Consider the following 20,494-nt stretch of genomic DNA (forward strand, 5'->3'; position numbering starts at 1 on the left):
TAGCAATAACATCATACTCCCAGGTATTAATCCAAGCCCTAAGTTCATCTGCCTTACCTACTACACTTCTTGCATTAAAACAAATGCACCTCAGACCACCAGTCCCTTTGCGTTCATCATCTGCTCCCTGTCTACTCTTCCCCTTAGTCACGCTGACTTCATTATCTAGTTCCTTACAGGCTTTCGTTACTACCTCCATACTGTCCACTGACCTCCTCATTTGGTTCCCATCACCCTGCCACATTAGTTTAAACCCTCCCCAACAGCGTTAGCAAAAGCACCCCCAAGGACATTGGTTCCAGTCCGGCCCTGGTGTAGACCGTCCAATTTGTAATAGTCCCACCTCCCTCAGAACCGGTCCCAATGTCCCAAAAATCTGAACCCCTCCTTCCTGCACCATCTCTCAAGCCACGCATTCATCCTGACTATTCTTTCATTTCTACTCTGACTATCACGTGGCACTGGTAGCAATCCTGAGATTACTACCTCTGAGGTCCTACTTTTTAACTTGGCTCCTAACTCCCTAAACTCTGCTTGTAGGACCTCATCCCGTTTTTTACCTATATCATCGGTGCCTATGTGCACAACGACAACTGGCTGTTCACCCTCCCCTTTCAGAATATTCTGCAGCCGATCTGAGACATCCCTGACCCGTGCACCTGGGAGGCAACATACCATTCGGGAGTCTCGTTTTCGACCACAGAACCGCCTATCTACTCCCCTTACAATCGAATCCCCGATGACTATAGCCCTTCCACTCTTTTTCCCGCCCTTCCGAACAGCAGAGCCAGCCACGGTGCCATGAACCTGGCTACTGCTGCCTTCCCCTGGTGAGCCATCTCCCTCAACAGTATCCAAAACGGTATACCTGTTTTGGAGGGAGATGACCGCAGGGGACACCTGTGCTGCCTTCCTGCTCTTTCTCTGCCTTTTGGTCACCCATTCCCTTTCTCCCTCAGCAATCCTAATCTGCGGTGTGACCAATTCGCTAAACGTGCTATCCACGACCTCCTCAGCATCGCGGATGCTCCAAAGTGAGTCCATCCGCAGCTCCAGAGCCGTCATGCAGTCTAACAAGAGCTGCAGCTGGACACACTTCCAGCACGTGAAGGAGTCAGGGACATCAGCCATGTCCCTGAGCTCCCACATTGAGCAAGAGGAGCATGTCACGGGTCTGAGATCTCCTGCCATTTTTAATCTTCAGCTTAACTGAGTCTTAACTTAGATAAATGAAAAAGGAACGAAAAGATTTTCCCAATCACATGAAAAAAAAAGAAATAGAAAAAGCCTTACCTTATCTACACACCACCGAGTCCTTTTTTTTTTGGTTCGAGGAGGAGGGCGGGTGGGAGACACTACAGGTGTAGTGTCTTGGGTTCAGCCGCTGCCCAAATATATAGGACTTACTTACCCAGCTTCCACCTCGCTCTCCCTGTCGCCACTGCAAAAAGAAACTGCCGAAACAAAAAGGTAAGTCCCTGGCAGATAAGATAAAGGAGAATCCTAAAAGATTCTATAAGTATATTAAGAGTAAAAGGGTAGCTAGGGAGAGAGTAGGTCCTCTTAAGGATCAGTGTGGCAATCTATGTGTGGAGCCACGGGAAATGGGCAATGTCTTAAATGAATATTTCTCGTCTGTATTTACCGTGGAGAAGGTCATGGAAGCTAGTGAGTTCAAGGGAGGGAACAGCGATATCCTTGAGCATATCAACATTACAAAGGAGGTGGTGTTGGAGGTTTTGAAGCACATTAAGGTGGATAAATGCCCAGGGCCTGACCAGGTGTATCCTAGGATGCTATGGGAAGCAAGGGAGGAGATTGCTGGGGCCCTGGCAGAGATTTTTGTATCATCGTTAGCCACGGGTGAGGTACCGGAAGACTGGAGGATAGCTAATGTTGTGCCTTTATTTAAGAAGGGCAGCAGGAATAAGCCAGGGAACTACAGGCCGGTGAGCCTTACATCAGTGGTGGGAAAGTTATTGGAAGGGATTCTGAGAGACAGGATTTATATGCATTTGGAAAGGCAAGGTCTGATTAGGGACATTCAGCATGGCTTTGTGCGTGGGAAATCATGTCTCACAAATTTGATTGAGTTTTTTGAGGAGGTGACCAAGAGGATTGACGAGGGCAGGGCGATGGACGTTGTCTACACGGACTTTAGCAAGGCCTTTGACAAGGTCCAGCATGGTGGGCTGGTCTGGAAGGTTTGAACACATGGGATCCAGGGTGAGCTAGCCAATTGGATACAAAATTGGCTTGGTGATAGGAGGCAGAGGGTGGTAGTGGAGGGTTGTTTTTCAGATTGGAGGCCGGTGACCAGTGGTGTGCCGCAGGGATCGGTGCTGGGCCCTCTGTTGTTTGTCATATATATTAATGACTTGGATGTGAATGTAGGGGGCATGATTAGTAAGTTTGCAGATGACACCAAAATTGGTGGTATAGTGGACAGTGAAGAAGGTTGTCTAAGGTTACAACAGGATATAGATCAACTGGGAAAGTGGGCAAGGGATTGGCAAATGGAATGTAACCCAGACAAGTGTGAAGTGATGCATTTTGGGAAGTTAGACCAGGGCAGGACATATACAGTGAATGGCAGGGCCCTGGGAAGTGTTGTTGAGCAGAGAGACCTTGGTAAGTACATAGTTCCCTGAAAGTGGCAACACAGGTAGACAGGGTGGTGAAGAAGGCGTATGGCATACTTGCCTTCATCGGCCGAGGCATTGAGTACAAGAGTTGGGACGTCATGTTACAGTTGTACAATACGTTGGTTAGGCCGCATTTGGAGTACTGTGTGCAGTTCTGGTCACCGCACTACAGGAAAGATGTGATTAAGCTAGAGAGGGTGCAGAAAAGATTCACCTGATTCACCAACAAAGGATGTTGCCTGGTTTGGAGGGCTTGAGTTATAAAGAGAGATTGGATAGGCTGGGTCTGTTTTCCCTGGAGCGAAGGAGGCTGAAAGGGGACATGATAGAGATATATAAAATTATGAGAGGCATAGATAGGATAGATAGCCAGAGTCTGTTTCCCATGGTAGGGGTGAGTAAAACTAGAGGGCATAGATTTAAGGTGAGAGGGAGGAGGTTTAAAGGGGATCAAAGGGGTAAATTTTTCACACAAAGAATAGAGTGTATCTGGAACGAGCAGCCAGAGGAGGTGGTGGAGGCAGGAACAGTAGTGACATTTAAGAGGCATCTGGACAGGTACTTGAATAAGCAAGGCATAGAGGGATATGGAATTAATGCAGGCAGGTGGGATTAGTATAGATAGGCATGATGGTTGGCATGGACGCGGTGGGCCGAAGGGCCTGTTTCTATGTTGTACGACTCTATGACTCTATTAAGTGAATAAAATATACGAAAAGAATACAGGGTTTTATGAAAAGAGGTTTCGAATCTAAGAATGGTGATATAACAACGAGTATCTGGGAGAGATTGTGAGGACCAAGTGGTGAACATGTGGACTATGTTGGTCAGGAGTCACTGGGTGGAAAGTGAGTAATACAGGCTGACAAATGTGCCTGGAGAATAGTGGGCCCAGAGTTACAGGGTTCATTCCCCGGGCAACAGCCCAGGCTGGTTTAACAGAGGCTGGAGGAACGCTCCTGCTCACCTCCTCCCCCACCCCAGACCCCACAGAGGTAAATGAAAATTTACAGTCAGTTAGGATCTGGAACAAGGGTTTGTAAGAGACAGACTGTGGAGAAAGATTTTGCTGCACAGAGGTTTGTGAGTTTAAAATATACGATCCGAGTTTGTGATTGAAGCAGAGACACTGTCAAACATTTAAAAATAGATTGAATGGGTGGTTGAAGAAAAGGTACGAGAACAAGGCGGCCATATAGATTAGCACCATCTCTGTAACATCATTCCAGCTTCGGCTGATCTGCTGAAACCCTCATCCGTGCTCTTGTCAGCTGCAGAGTTGATTATTCCAATGCTCTCCTGGCTGTACTCCCATCTTACAACCTCAGCTCATCCAAAACTCTGCTTCCTGTATCCTAACTCACACCAAGTTCCATACACCTCCCACCCTCGCTCCCAGTCCAGCAACACCTCAATTGTAACATTTGCATCCTCATTTTCAAATCCTTCCATGGCCTCGCCTCCCCCCCCCTCGCTATCTCTGTAATCTCCTCCAGCCCCACAACCCTCTGTGATATCTGCACCCCTTCCATTTGGCTTCTTGTGCATCCCCCCGTTTTCCATCGCTCCACCATTGGCAGCTGTGCCTTCAGCTGTCTGGGACCTAAGCTCTGGAATTCCCTCCCTAAACCTCTCCGCCTCTCTCTCTCTCTCTCCTCCTTAAAACCGACCTCGTTGACCAAGCTTTTGGTCACCTGACTTAATATCCCCTTATGTGGCTCAGTGTGAAATTCTGTTTGATTTATGCTCCTGTGAAGCACCTTGGGATGTTTTACTACGTTAAATGTGATATTTAAGTATCAGTTTTGTTGTTGGTTTAAAACCAATGCTCACAGTCAAAATTAGTCATGAAACGGAATTGAATGACATCCATATTAGGAGTTGGATGTGCTTGGGGAGAGCAAGGGGGCCTCCTGGTCTGTGCACCCATCACCCAATTCTGGTTTGTCTTTTTGACCACAGAAATGCCTCAAAGTTGGAACTTTGGAAAATGAATATTTAAAATGGAAACTGAAATAGTCCTGGGGGCTGAACAAGAGGTAAAAACTCACCAAGCTTTGTGTCCTTGGGTTCAACATGGTGAAGGTGTAAGGAGGGGGGGGAGAGTGTTAGAAGGATGGGGGCTTTTGGCGGGTTTAAAAGGAATGATTCAAAGCACTGAGCCTAGTTATATCAATAAGATTTACAAGGATATCTAGAGCAGGGAATAATGTCACATAGAGGTCTCTCTCCTCATGGGCTGTGGGGTTATTGTTGAAATGGGTTGGCACAAAGGCTGGCAATCATTCTGAAAAGAGGGCATTGGGCAATCAGGCACTTTAAATCCTCCTGATTGATGGACTGGCACAAGGGAGCTGTAATCGGATTGACCTCCAGTCAACCAGACCCTGAGCTTCCCGAGATCTCACTGGAGCTGATTGTGTCGAGACAGAAAGAAAGAGAGACTTGCATTTCTATCACGCCTTTCACAACCAAGTGCTTTACAGTCATTGAAGCATAACTGCTGTTGTAATGAAATGAGAGTGGAAAGAGATTCAGTGGAGAGGAATTCACCAGACAAACAGAGAGGGAGAGCTAAAGCTTGCATTTATCAAACATCTACATTCCAAACCTTTTTAAAATCTCCCACAAAACATTTTCTATTTGTCATCACTTTGGACTGGGATGTAGTCAGAGAGATAATTGATGATGTTCATCCCATTCATTGTGCAGGTTCCTTCCGTTTCCCCTTCTGAGTGTGTGGGACACACACAGCAGTGGGTGAGTTTGAAGTTTATGAGCTCCTTTCTTCCTCATTTGATAAACTTTCTCAATGACACCTTGTAACAATTGATTAACTAGCAGCAAGGAGCTGAACCATGGGATGCAGGAAAGCCTCTGATTCCAGCCCTGGCCTCAACTCTCATCCATACAAGCAGTTACAGTGAAAGCATTCGTCTGGGTAGTCAGGGCAGAAATTCAACACCATCTCATTTGTTCTTTGGGGATAAATGGACGGATCAGTGTGGGGGTGTTGAGGTGAGCTTTTGGTTGCAGGATCCCACACTGGATCTCCCCGCAGTACAGCAGCTACCCACTGTTATGTGTCCAGGTGTCCCATCTGAAACAAGCATTAGGTCCCCTTGCACATGCAGATCAGGGTCTTGACACTCGTCACAGAACCCCGATTGAGATTTGTGTACCAATGGGCGGAGCTTGTGCTGTGCAAACTCCGCCCAGTTTTATCAGGTCTTGAGCAGCCCAACCAGTGATCCTTAAAGGGTCAAGGTATGAGGAGAGGTTGTAGAAAGTTGAGTTTTAACTGATGAATTTGTAACTCTCTTTGTAACTTCTTGCCTTCTGTTTCAGAATGCAGGAACAGTTCCAGGAGCCGCACCAGGAACGGTTCCTGAAGCCAGACCAGGAGCAGTTCCAGGAGTCGCACCAGGAGCAGTTCTTGAAGCTGAACCAGGAATGAGGACTACCAGCTCTGCAGATGTTTCAGAGCAGCTTGCCAATCAGGACACCAGCTGTCACTCCAGCTCTGTGCTTCAGCCAGTGTACGGAGGGAAGTATGTACGAATGGGCCGTTCGCTGTTCCATGGCCGTACCCCGGGCAGCCTTCGATCGTGCCAGGCGGAGCTGGCACACAAGCTGAAGAGCCTTGAGCTCCAAAGCAGTCTCCCTGGGCAACAAGAACTTGGTCAGAAGAAGCTGGCTCTGGATCCCTCCTGTCTACTTACCCCACCAAACACTCCGCAGATACTGGAGCTGGCTGAGGGGGAGGTCGATCCTGTGGAGCTGGCCTGCAGGAGAATGGTTAATGGTGACCAGTCTGAGCCACGGAACAGGAGCAGTCCAGAAGGTAAGTCCATTTTCCACAGCGAGCTGCCAATCCCAGAGCCAATTAAAAAAAAAAAATCCTTCCAATTATGTGGGGGAGAAATGCACAGAAAATGTAAGAGAGATTACTGCAATAAGATCTTTATGTATGTGTCTTTCCTTTCCTGTCTCCATCTGTTTTTCATGTCTCTGTTTGTATTTCTCCCACTTGTGTTCTCTATCTGTTATGTGTGTCTCTCTTTCTCCTGTTCTGTCCTTCTCTCTTCCCAGTCTCAATGTCTCTCCCTCTCTCTCGTTCTCTGTGTATTTATCCACGTGTGTTTACCTTTTCTCATACATGTATTTGTGTCTCTCTCTTCCTCTTACAAAGTATTAGAGTACTTACAGCACAGAAACAGGCCATTCGGCCCAACTGGTCCATGCCAGCGTTTATGCTCTACACGAGCCTCGTCCCACCCTACTTAATCTCAACTTATCACCATATCTGTCTATTCCTTTCTCCCTCATGTTTAGCCAGCTTCCCCTCAAATGCATCGATACTATTCACCTCAACTGCTCCCTGTGTTAGCGAGTTCCACATTCTCACCACTCTCTGGGTAAAGAAGTTTCTCCTGAGTTCCCTATTGGATTTATGAGTGACTATTTTATATTTACGGCCCCCAATTCAGGTCTCCACCACAAGTGGAAATATCTTCTCTGCACCTAGCCTATCAAACCCTTTCAGAATTTTAAAGCCCTCGATCAGGTGACCCCCTCAGTATAAATCAGGAAAGTAGAGGTGCATGTAACAAAGGTAATACAGTAATCATGGGAGATTTCCATTTACATACAGCCTGGGTAAACATTATTAGTTCTAATGCTGTGGAAGACAAATTCTTGGAATATATGTGAGATGGTTTTCTCGAGCAGTACGTTGAGAAACTAACTAGGGAACGGGCTATTATAAATCTAGGATTGTGCAATGAAAAAGGGATAATTCATAATCTTATTGTAAAGGAGTATTTAGGAAAGAGTGACCATAATATGATAGAATTTTACATTGAGTTTGGAAGTGATGTAGTTCAATCAGAAACTAAGGTCTTGTAGCTAAGCAAAGGAAACTATGAAGGTATGAGAGGCAAATTGGCCATGGTGGATTGGGAAACTAAGTTTAAAAAGTATGACATTAGACAGTCAATGGCTAACATTTAAAGAACTAATACATAGTTTACAACAAAAATACATTCCTTCAATGCACAAAAACCCAGCAAGAAAAATGTTCCAACCATGGCTAACGAAAGAAATCAAGAATTGTATTAGAGCAAAGGAAGATGTGTATAAAGTTGTCAGAAAAAGGGTAAGCCTGAGGATTGGGAGCATTTCAGAATTCAGCAAAGGAGGACCAAGAAAATTATTAACAAAGGGAAAATAGAATATGAGAGTAAACTAGCGAGAAACATAAAAACGGACTGTAAAAGCTTCTATAGGTATGTAAAAAGGAAAAGATTAGCAAAGACAAATGTGGGTCCATTACAAGCGGAGTCAGGAGAATTTATAATGGGGAATAGAGAAATAGCAGAGAAACTAAACAAATACTTTGTGTCTGTCTTCACGGAGGAAAACACTAAAAACTTTCTAGAAATAATGGAGAATCGAGGGACTAGTGTATATGAGGAACTGCAAGGTATTATTATTAGTAAAAAAAGTACTAGAGAAATGAATGGGACAGAAAGTTGATAAATCCCCTGGACCTGATGAACTACATCCCAGAGTGTTGAACGAGGTGGCTGTAGAGACAGTAGATACTTTGGTGGTTATCTTTCAAAATTCTATAGACTACTGGTCGTTTAGTAGTACAGAACTTGAATACTGCTGAAAATAGAAACATGCTGTCGAAACATTTTCCAACCAGCCCAGCAAAACTCAGAACACAGTGTCCAAAATTAAATGTGATTCCGCGATTGGACAGCATTTGCTAAATAATCCACAGTGTGCTAAGAATTACATTGACAACCAATTCAAGATCGTCAGTAGGGCTCACAGTGCGGCGCATTTGCACATACTGGAAGCTACATATATTAACACAAAAGGGTCCTGCTCTTTGCAGACAGAAAGAATATGTACAAACATTGTGCCTGTTTCAGCTAAACAAAATAAGTGACAGCCATTCGCTAGTTCATTCCTCAGGGCAATGCCTTGACCAATCAGAAACAAGCTGCCTGGTTGAAATTTCAAACAAAGCTTGGCAGTTAACTGTCAGTCATCATAAACTGGTACATTCTCCATGGCAACGCCTCTACCAATCAGTTCACTTGCCACCAATCAGCACTCTCTTCTCATGCAGTATAAGTTGTTGTTTTCCCTTACATTGGTTATTCTTGCGGATTGTCCTGATGAGTGCAAGACAAAAAGTTTCGACAACATGTCTCTATTTTCAGCAATATTCTATAGACTCTGGAATTGTTCCTGCAGATTGGAAGGTGGCAAATGTAACCCCAGTATTTAAGAAAGGAGGGCGAGAGAAAATGGGGAACTACAGACTTGTTAGTCTAACATCAGTTGTAGGGAAAATGCTAGAATCTATAATAAAGGATATGATAGAGTTAGAACAAGAGTTCTGCTGAAGGGTCACTGACCTGAAACGTTAACTCTGCTTATCTCTCCGCAGATGCTGCCAGACCTGCTGAGTATTTCCAGCATTTCTTGTTTTTATTACATAGAAAATAATAGTAGGATTGGGTGGAATCAACATAGATTTATGAAAGGGAAATCATGTTTAACAAACCTGTTGGAGTTTTTTGAGGATGTAACTAGCAGAATAGATAATGGGGAACAGGTGGATGTGATATATTTAGAATTTTGGAAAGTTTTTGATAAGGTCCTAACAAGAGGTTAGTAAACAAAATTATAGCACATGGGATTGGGGGGATTATACAGGCACGGACCGAGAACTGGTTAATGGACAGAAAACAGAGAGTAGGAATAAACAGGTCATTCTCAGGTTGGCAGGTTGTGACTAGTGGCGCACCGCAAGGATCAGTGCTTGGGCCCCAGCTGTTCACCAGCTAATCTATATCAATGATTTGGATGTGGCAGTGTGAGTTGTGAGGAGGATGCAAAGATGCTTCAAGGTGATTTGGAGAGGAGAAGCAAGTGGGCAAAAATTTTGCAGATGGAATAGAATATGGAGAAATGTGAGGTTATCCACTTTGGTAGGAAAAACAGTAATACAGAGTATTTCTTAAACGGTGAGAGGCTGGGAAGTGTTGAACTTCAAAGGGACTTGGGTGTCCTTGTTCACGAGTCACTGAAAGCTAACATGTAGGTACAAGAAGCAATTAAGGCGGCAAATGGTATGAGCTGTTCTCTGTGACCCACTCTCTCTTTTCCCCTTCCCTCTGTCTCTCTTTTGTTTTTATTTCTCATTCCCATTCTGTGGCTCTCTCCCATCTTTCTGTTTGTTTTCTCCTGTTCAGAGCACACAGTTAACAGGTCACCACTCCCTGGCATGGAGCAGCGCCCTCATTAATGCTCCGGCAATAGCCAGTGGCAGGAACTGTAGCTTTGGCCATTTGGATTCCAGTCACATCTGCAGTCCTGGAGGAATCTGGTCAGGTCACAATGTGTTTCACTCACTGTGAACTGCACAGCTGGAAAACATTCCTCCTCCTCATGTGCTGAGTTGCAGCAGCCAGTCATGGTGCTCATGATTCCCAGCAACAATGTTTAGCAGCTTTATGGAGAAATAAGGAGAAGGGAGTCAAACAGCAGAAAATAGAGAGAAGGAAAGGAAGCAAGGGGGAGACAAGAAGAGAGAGGGAGAAAAGGGGAATGGGTAAGGGGCAAAATCAAGAGGAGCAGAGGGGAGATAGGGAGGGATAGAGAGTATGGAGTGAGAGAGAGAGGGAATGGAGGGAACAGGAGAAACAGCATTTATACAAGGGAGAGGTCCAGACGCAAGCTGTCCTGGTCACTGTGAGAAGCAACATGATATATAGGTTCAATTTACAACATGCTCAACAGTGGTTAAAAAGAAGGTGACTGTTAGTGAGCAATTTCCAGCTTGGTGTCGGAGCTCATTGTTACTGATTTAAAAAAATAAATCAGGAAAGGAATTACTAGCAGTGCCATGTGCTAGTCAGAGTAGAAATAGCAGGATATATCGGATGAATACGTGGCTGAAGAGATGGTGTGAGGGGGAGGGTTTCAGATTCCTGGGGCATTGGGACCGGTTCTGGGGGAGGTGGGACCAGTACAAACTGGACGGGTTACACCTGGGCAGGACCGGGACTGATGTCCTAGGGGGAGTATTTGCTAGAGTGGTTGGGGAGGGTTTAAACTAAAATGGCAGGGGGATGGGAACCTTTGCAAGGAGTTAGAGGAGGGGGGGATCAAAGACAAGAACAAAAGACAGTAAGGGGAATAAGAAAAGTGATAGGCAGAGAAATCAAGGGCCAGAATCAAACAGGGCCACAGTGAAAAATAGTGGGAAGAGGACAAATAATGTTAAAAAGACAAGCCTTAAGGCTTTGTGCCTTAAGGTGTGGAGCATTCACAATAAAGTGGATGAATTAATCGCGGAAATAGATGTAAACGGGTATGATATAGTCGGGGTGACGGAGACATGGCTGCAAGGTGACCAGGGATGGGAAATGAACATCCAGGGATAGTCAGTATTTAGGAAGGACAGACAAAAGGCAGTGGAGTTGTATTGCTGGTTAAAGAGGAAATTAATGCAAAAGTGAGGAAAGATATTGGCCGGAATATTGCGCCGGAAATGTTGGGGAACACAGGGCTTAGTGAGAGAGAGGAACTAAAAGAAATCAGTATTAGTAGAGAAATGGTGTTGGGGAAATTGATGGGATTGAAGGCTGATAAATCCCCAGGGCCTGATGGTCTGCATCCCAGAGTACTTAAGGAAGTGGCTCTAGAAATAGTGGATGCATTGGTGGTCACCTTCCAAGATTCTATAGACTCTGGAACAGTTCCTACAGATTGGAGGGAAGCTAATGTAACCCCACTATTTAAAAAGGGAGGTAGAGAGAAAGCAGGGAATTATAGACCAGTCAGCCTGACGTTGGTAGTGGTGAAAATTCTAGAGTCCATTATCAAAGATTTTATAGCAGAGCACTTGGAGAACAGTGGTAGAATCGGGCAGAGTCAGCATGGATTTACAAAAGGAAAATCATGCTTGGCAAATCTACTAGAATTCTTTGAGGATGTAACTAGTAGAGTTGATGAGGGGGAGCCAGTGGATGTGGTTTATTTGGACTTTCAGAAGGCTTTCGACAAAGTACCACATAAGAGATTAGCGTGTAAAATTAAAGTGCTTGGGACTGGGGGTAGTATATTGCGATGGATAGAAAATTGGTTGGCGGACAGGAAACAAAGAGTAGGAATAAATGGGTCTTTTTCCGAATGGCAGGCAGTGACTAGTCGGGTACCGCAGGGATCGGTGCTTGGACCCCAGCTATTCACAATATATATTAATGATTTAGATGAGGGAACTAAATGTAATATATCCAAATTTGCAGATGACACAAAACTGGGTGGGAGGGTGAGTTGTGAGGAGGATGCAGAGAGGCTTCAAGGTGATTTGGACAAGTTGAGTGAGTGGGCTAATGCATGGCAGATGCAGTATAATGTGGATAAATGTGAGGTTATCCACTTTGGTAGCAAAAACAGGAAAGCAGATTATTATCTGAATGGCTATAAACTGAGAGAGGGGAATATGCAACGAGACCTGGGTGTTCTTGTACACCAGTCGCTGAAGGTAAGCATGCAGGTGCAACAGGCGGTAAAAAAGGCAAATGGTATGTTGGCCTTCATAGCGAGAGGATTCGAGTACAGGAGCAGGGATGTCTTGCTGCAATTATACAGGGCCTTGGTGAGGCCACACCTGGAATATTGTGTGCAGTTTTGGTCTCCTTATCTGAGGAAGGATGTTCTTGCTATAGAGGGAGTGCAGTGAAGGTTTATCAGACTGATTCCTGGGATGGTGGGACTGACGTATGAGGAGAGATTGAGTGGGTTAGGATTATATTCGCTGGAGTTCAGAAGAATGAGGGGGGATCTCATAGAAACCTATAAAATTCTAACAGGGCTTGACAGGGTAGATGCAGGAAGGATGTTCCCGATGGTGGGGGAGTCCAGAACCAGGGGTCATAGTCTAAGGATACAGGGATAAACCTTTCAGGATTGAGATGAGGAGAAATTTCTTCATCCAGAGAGTGGTGAGCCTGTGGACTTCGCTACCACAGAAAGCAGTTGAGGCCAAAACATTGAATGTTTTCAAGAAGGAGTTAGATATAGCTCTTGGGTCTAAAGGGATCAAAGGATATGGGGGGAAAGTGGGAACAGGTTACTGAGTTGGATGATCAGCCATGATCATAATAAATGGCGGAGCAGGCTCGAAGGGCTGAATGGCCTACTCCCGCTCCTATTTTCTATGTTTCTATGAATGTCGAAGTAACAAGGGAGGAGAGTGCAGGCTCGGGACCTGACAGTCTAAGCATAAACTTAAGGCAAGAATCATGATGGGTTTTGATCAAGTAAATGAGGAACTATCTCCAGAGACTGGGGGTCAGTGACCAGAGGACACAGATTGAAGATAATTTGCTAAAGAACCAGAGGGGGAGATGAGGAAAGGTTATTTACACAGTGAGTTGTTGTGATCTGGAACACGCTGCCTGAAAGGGCGGTGAAAGCAGATTCAAGAAGAACTTTCAAAAGGGAATTGGATAAATACTTGAAAAAGAGAAATTTTCAGAGCTAAGGGGAAAGAGCAGGGGGAGTGGGACTAATTGGATAGATCTTTCAAAGAGCCAGCACAGGTGCATTGGGCCAAATGGCCTCCTCCTGTCCTGCAAGACTCTGATTCTAAGTTCCTGCCCACAGGGATGGAAGTCCAGGTATAAACCACTTCGACAAACTTTGGAAGATGTGAAGTGCAAGTGAGTTCTGCACATGATGTAACAGCTCATACTGATTGATGCAGGTTTACCTGGATTTGGTTCACACACTTGTAAGACAGGAAGGAGCTGATTCACATCCAACACATTGAGAATCCCACTGCTCTGTCATGGATGTGGCCTGAGGGAGAAAAATTGTAACCTTTCCCTTCACCATAGACAGTCACTGGGCACTGTCTGTAAGAAGGTATGGCGAAATCGCTGATCCTTTTGTCTCGTCTCCTCCCCTGAAGGTGCTGACTCTTGTTGGGGTCGGGTCTGCACAGACACTGGCTACCGCTCCATCCATGTATCTCACACACGTGCCCACTCTTCATTTGCAAGCCTAGATGGTGAGCATCAGCTGGGTATTCCACTATGGAAGGCATCACAGCCAGGCCCGATCCTGTCCTCTACTGTTGTCCATCAGCGGGTGATCAGGATTGGCACACCTGGCTGGGTTTTCCTGTTCCGATTCTGTGGCTGCTGTGGCTGGCTGTAGGAGTGCTACCTGTGTACAGGCGGCAATCCACTAACCCAGCACAGAATGAGATGCTGCATCTAAACTCAATCTTCCTCAGTTGCACATGAATTGGGAATACAAACAGAATAGCAGCTTTGAGGAGGACTCAGAACCTGGTCCACAGCCGCCATTTGTCTGCAGAATTACCTGAGATTTTGTCTCACATTAACTTCAGAACCAGTTAGTAGCAGACTGAGAGATTAATACCAAGGGCTGTTCAGCTACTGTTCTGCAGGATAGGAGGTGTTTGGGTCGAACATTTTACTACAAGTGTCCTGGAACATGTCAAATCATAGCTTTCAAATAACATAACTAGTCACAGCTAGCAGATGGTGAACACAAAATGGATGTGAGGATAGATTCCCAATCATCTTCCCATTCATTCCCATTATACAGAATTCCAATGGATCAAACCCCTTCCCGTTCACTCACCGAATCACAGAATTGTTACAGTGCAGAATGAAGCCATTCGGCCCATCGTGTACACACTGGCTCTCTGAAAGAGCAACTCCCTCACTTCCATTCCCCTGCCTTCTCCCCATAACCCTGCACATTCTTCTTTTTCATATAACTATCTAATTCCATTTTAAATGCTTTAATTGAACCTGCCTCCACCACGTTCTCAGGCAGCGCATTCCAGACCTTAACCACTCAGAGTCACAGAATCACAGAATAATAGTGCAGAAGAGGCCCTTCGGCCCATCGAGTCTGCACCGATGCATTAAAACACCTGTCTTGTCTACCTAATCCCATTTGCCAGCACTTGGCCCATAGCCTTGAATGTTATGACGTGCCAAGTGCTCATCCAGGTACTTTTTAAAGGATGTGAGGCAACCTGCCTCTACCACCCTCCCAGGCAGGGCATTCCAGACCGTCACCACCCTCTGGGTAAAAAAGTTCTTCCTCAAATCCCCCTTAAACCTCCCGGCCCTCACCTTAAACTTGTGACCCCTCGTAACTGACCCTTCAACCAAGGGGAACAGCTGCTCCCTATCCACCCTGTCCATGCTCCTCATAATCTTGTACACCTCGATTCGGTCACCCCTCAGTCTTCTCTGCTCCAGCGAAAACAACCCAAGCCTATCCAACCTCTCTTCATAGCTTAAATGTTCCATCCCAGGCAACATCCTGGTGAATCGCCTCTGCACCCCCTCCAATTCAATCACATCCTTCCTATAATGTGGCGACCAGAATTGCACACAGTACTCCAGCTGTGGCCTTACTAAAGTTCTATACAACTCCAACATGACCTCCCTGCTGTTGTAATCTATGCCTCGATTGATAAAGGCAAGTGTCCCTTATGCCTTTTTCACCACCCTATTAACCTGCCCTTCTGCCTTCAGAGATCTATGGACAAACACGCCAAGGTCCCTTTGTTCCTCGGAACTTCCCAGTGTCAGGCCATTCATTGAATACTTCCATGTCACATTACTCCTTCCAAAGTGTATCACCTCACACTTTTCAGCGTTAAATTCCATCTGCCACGTTTCTGCCCATTTGACCATCCCGTCTATATCTTCCTGTAACCTAAGACACTCAACCTCACTGTTAACCACTCGGCCAATCTTTGTGTCATCCGCGTACTTACTGGTCCTACCCCTCACATAGTCATCTATGTCGTTTATATTAGATTAGATTAGATTAGAGATACAGCACTGAAACAGGCCCTTCGGCCCACCGAGTCTGTGCCGAACATCATCCACCCATTTATACTAATCCTATATTCCTACCAAACATCCCCACCTGTCCCTATATTTCCCTACCACCTACCTATACTAGTGACAATTTATAATGGCCAATTTACCTGTCAACCTGCAAGTCTTTTGGCTTGTGGGAGGAAACCGGAGCACCCGGAGAAAACCCACGCAGACACAGGGAGAACTTGCAAACTCCACACAGGCAGTACCCGGAATCGAACCCGGGTCCCTGGAGCTGTGAGGCTGCGGTGCTAACCACTGCGCCACTGTGCCGCCCTAATATAAATGACAAACAATAGGGGACCCAGCACAGACCCCTGTGGTACGCCACTGGACACTGGCTTCCAGTCACTAAAACAGCCGTCTGTCATCACTCTGTCTCCTACAGCTAAGCCAATTTTGAATCCACCTTATCAAGTTACCTTGTATCCCATGTGCATTTGCTTTCTTGATAAGTCTCCCATGTGGGTCCTTGTCAAAGGCTTTGCTGAAATCCATGTAAACTACATCAACTGCACTACCCTCATCTACACACCTGGTCACATGCTCAAAAAATTCAATCAAATTTGTTAGGCATGACCTCCCTCTGACAAAGCCATGCTGACTATTCCTAATCAAATTTTGCCTCTCCAAACGGAGATCGATTCTCTCCTTCAGAATTTTCTCCAATAGTTTCCCTACCACTGACGTGAGACTCACTGGTCTGTAGTTCCCTGGCTTATCTCTACAACCTTTCTTAAATAGTGGGACCACATTAGCTGTTCTCCAGTCCTCTGGCACCTCCCCCGTGGCCAGAGAGAAATTAGAAATTTGGGTCAGAGTCCCTGCAATCTCCACCCTCGCCTCCCACAGCATCCTGGGACACAAATCGTCCAGACCTGGAGATTTGTCCACTTTTAAGCCTGCCAAAACCTCCAATACCTTGTCACTCCCTATGACAATTTGCTCAAGAACCTCACAGTCTCTCTCTCTAAGTTCCATATCTACATCCTCATTCTCTTGGGTGAAGACAGATGTGAAGTATTCGTTCAACACCCCACCAATGTCCTCTGGCTCCACCCACAGATTTCTCCCTTGGTCCCTAATGGGTCCTACTCTTTCCCTAGTTATCCTCGTCCCATTGATATACTTATAGAATATTTTGGAATTTTCCCTACTTTTACCAGCCAGAGCTTTCTCATATCCCCTCTTTGCTCTCCTAATTGCTTTCTTAAGCTCCATCCTACACTTTCTGTATTCCACTAATGCTTCTGTTGATTTGCTCTCCTTGTATTTGCTAAAAGCCTCTCTTTTCCTTCTCATCGTACCCTGAATGTTTCTGGTCATCCATGGTTCTCTGGGCTTGTTGCTCCTACCTATTACCCTAGAGGGAACATGTTGGGCCTGTACCCTCCCCATTTCCTTTTTGAATGCCCCCCACTGCTCTTCTGTAGATTTCCCGACAAGTAACTCTTTCCAGTCTACCTTGGCCAGATCCTGCCTTATTTTACTAAAATTCGCTCTCCCCCAATCCAAATCCTTTTTTTGCAACTTGTCTATGTCTTTCTCCATAACAAGCTTAAGTTGTACCATGTTGTGGTCGCTATCACCACAATGCTCCCCCACCAACACATCAACCACCTGTCCGGCTTCATTCCCCAGAATTAGATCCTGCACTGCACCCTCCCTTGTTGGATCCTCTACATATTGAGCTAAAAAGTTCTCCTGTATACATTTTAAGAACTCCACTCCATCTAAGCCCTTAACACGATGACTATCCCAATTAATGTTGGGAAAGTTGAAATCACCTAATATAATTACCCTATTATTTTTACACACCTCTGCAAATTGCGCACATATTTGCTCCTCAATTTCCCGCTGACTATCTGGGGTCTATAATAAACACCTAGCAATGTGGCTGTCCCTTTTTTATTCCTAAACTCTACCCATAAAGCTTCATTTGATGCCCCCTCCAAGAAATCATCTCTCCTTACTGCAGTAACTGACTCCTTAACTAATATTGCAATGCCCCCTCCTCTTTTACCCCCTCCTCTGTCTCGCCTGAAGATTCTATATCCCGGGATATTGAGCTGCCAATCCTGCCCCTCCCTCAACCATGTCTCCATGATGGCTGCTATATCACAATTTCACATGTCAATCCTTGCCCTTAACTCATCCGTTTTGCCTGTAATACTCCTGGCATTAAAGTAGAGGCCTTCCATCCTGGTCTTACTCCCTTGAAACTTACTTCCGCTGTATTCCCTCTGACTTGTTTGCTTTCCTGTGTTTAGCTGTGTCCCTATTCTGCTAGGAGTCTGCATCCCCTCCCCCTGCCAAATTAGTTTAAACTCCTCCCAACAGCACTAGCAAACCCGCCAGCAAGGATGTTAGTCCCCCTCTGGTTCAGATGTAGACCGTCCCGCTTGTACAGGTCCCACCTCCCCCAGAAACGGTCCCAGTGGTCCAGGAATCTAAAATCCTCCCTCCTGCACCAACTCTTAAGCCACACATTCATCTGTGCTATTCTCCTATTTCTATACTCGCTAGCACGTGGCACTGGGAGTAATCCAGAGATTACAACCCGAGAGGTCCTGCTTTTTAGTCTACTGCCTAACTCCCTGAATTCTTGATGCAAGACCTCATCCCTCTTTCTACCTATGTCATTGGTACCAACATGTACCATGACCTCTGCCTTATCACCCTCCCCATTCAGGATGCCCTGCAGCCGTTCAGTGACATCCCGGACCCTGGCACCAGGGAGGCAACACACCATCCTGCAGTCACGTTGACGGCCACATTAGCACCTGTCTGTTCCCCTGACTATAGAATCCCCTATTACTATTGCTCTTCCTCTCTTTCCCCCTTCCTGTGCAGACAGGCTGCTTGTGGTGCCAGAAGCATGGCTCTGTCCGCACTCCCTGGAGGAATCAGCCTCCAAAATGGAATACCGATTTGCAAGCGGGACCCCAGGGGACTCCTGAACTACCTGCCTGCTTCTCTTGGACTGCCTGGTGGTCACCCATTCCCTTCCTTCCTCAAGTCCCTTCAGCTGCGGTGTGACCACCTCTCTATACGTGCTATCCACCATGCTCTCAGACTCGCGGATGCTCCACAGTGTTTCCAGCCACCGTTCCAGCTCTGAAACCCGAGCTTCCAGGAGGTGCAGATTGACACACTTCCTGCACACATGCTGGTCCCAGGGACTGGAAATGTTCCCGGATTCCCACATGCAGCAAGAGGAGTAAACCACGTCTTTAAGCTCTCCTGCCATGACTAAACCCTTTAAATTTAAAACTTTAGAAGACTGTTATAATAAAAAAAATCAACTAAGTCTTGTTAAAACAATGACTTACAATTCAATCCAATTTGAAAAATACCCACCAGGACTTCCTCACTAGTCAGCTGTGCTCTGTGGAAACTCTCAGCTCCCCTCACGCTCTTTGAGGACAGGTAGGAAATGGAAGGAGCTCCTCGCTCCCTCCTCACTGAACTCCCTCAGTTATAAAGCTCCCACTTTAGCACTCTAATGCAGCCCCAAGTCAGCACTCCAGTGCAAACGATCAGCACTCCAGTGCAAACTCACTGTGTGAAAAAGTTTTTCCTCATGTCACTTTTGCTTCTCTTACCAAATACTTTAAATCTGTGCCCTCTCGTTCTCAATCCTTTCCCGAGTGGGAACAGTTTCTCTCTATCTACTCTGTCCAGACCCCTCATGATTTTGAATACATCTATCAAATCATCTCTCAGCCTTCTCTTCTCCAAGGAAAACAGTTCTAACTTCTCCAATCTATCTTCATAACTGAAATTCCTCATCCCTGGAACCATTCTCGTGCATCTTTTCTGTATTCTCTCCAATGCCCTCACGTCTTTCCTAAAGTGCGGCGCCCAGAATTGGACGCAATACTCCAGCTGAGGCTGAACTAGTGTCTTATACAAGTTCAACATAATGTCCTTGCTCTTGTACTCTATGCCCTTATTAATAAAGCCCAGGATACTGTATGCTTTATTAACTGCTCTCTCAACCTGTCCTGCCACCTTCAATGACTTATGCACATACACACCCAGGTCCCTCTAATCCTGCACCCCCTTTAGAATTGTACCCTTTATTCTATATTGTCTCTCCATGTTCTTCCTACCACAATAAATTACTTCACATTTCTCTGTATTGAACTTCATCTACCACCTGTCTGCCCATTCCACCAACTTGTCTGTGTCCTTTTGAAGTTCTACACTATCCTCCTCACAGTTCACAATGCTTCCAAGTTTTGTATCATCTGCAAACTTTGAAATTGTGCCCTGTACACCAAGGTCTAGGTCATTAATATATATCAGGAAAAGCAAGGGTCCCAACACTGATCCCTGGGGAACTCCACTACAAACCTTCCTCCAGCCCGAAAAATATCCATTAACCACTACTCTTTGTTTTCTGTCACTCAGCCACTTTCGTATCCATGTTGCTACCGTCCCTTTTATTCCATGAGCTACAAGTTTGCTCACAAGTCTGTTGTGTGACTCTGTATCAAATGCCTTTTGAAAGTCCATGTACACCACATCAACAGCATTGCCCTCATCAACCCTCTCTGTTACCCCCTCAAAAAACTCCAGTAAATTAGTTAAACATGATTTTCCCTTAAGAAATCCATGCTGGCTTTCCTTAATTAACTCAATTTGTCCATGTGACTATTGATTTTGTCCAAATTATTTTTTCTAGAACTTTTCCCACCACCAAAGTTATACTAACTGCCCTGTAGTTGCTGGGCTTATCTTTACACCCTTTTTTGAACAAAGGGGTAACCTTTATACAGAATTCCAATGGATCAAACCCCTTCCCATTCACTTCCATTGTACACAATCCCTATGTGTATGTTATTAACAGCACTGTACCTCCAGTGGAATGAC

General features: G+C 45.5%; 1 protein-coding gene across 1 annotated transcript in view; it reads left to right on the forward strand.

Annotated features, from left to right (window-relative positions):
* Positions 1-20,494, forward strand: part of LOC137384478 (ras-associating and dilute domain-containing protein-like) — a 215,555-nt gene that overhangs the window by 158,343 nt on the left and 36,718 nt on the right. The window contains exon 14 of the mRNA XM_068058615.1: positions 5,994-6,489. Within this exon, the coding sequence (XP_067914716.1) occupies positions 5,994-6,489 (496 nt within the window). The remainder of the gene's footprint in view (positions 1-5,993; positions 6,490-20,494) is intronic.

Source organism: Heterodontus francisci, chromosome 26, assembly GCF_036365525.1.
Source record: "Heterodontus francisci isolate sHetFra1 chromosome 26, sHetFra1.hap1, whole genome shotgun sequence".
Taxonomy (NCBI): domain Eukaryota; kingdom Metazoa; phylum Chordata; class Chondrichthyes; order Heterodontiformes; family Heterodontidae; genus Heterodontus; species Heterodontus francisci.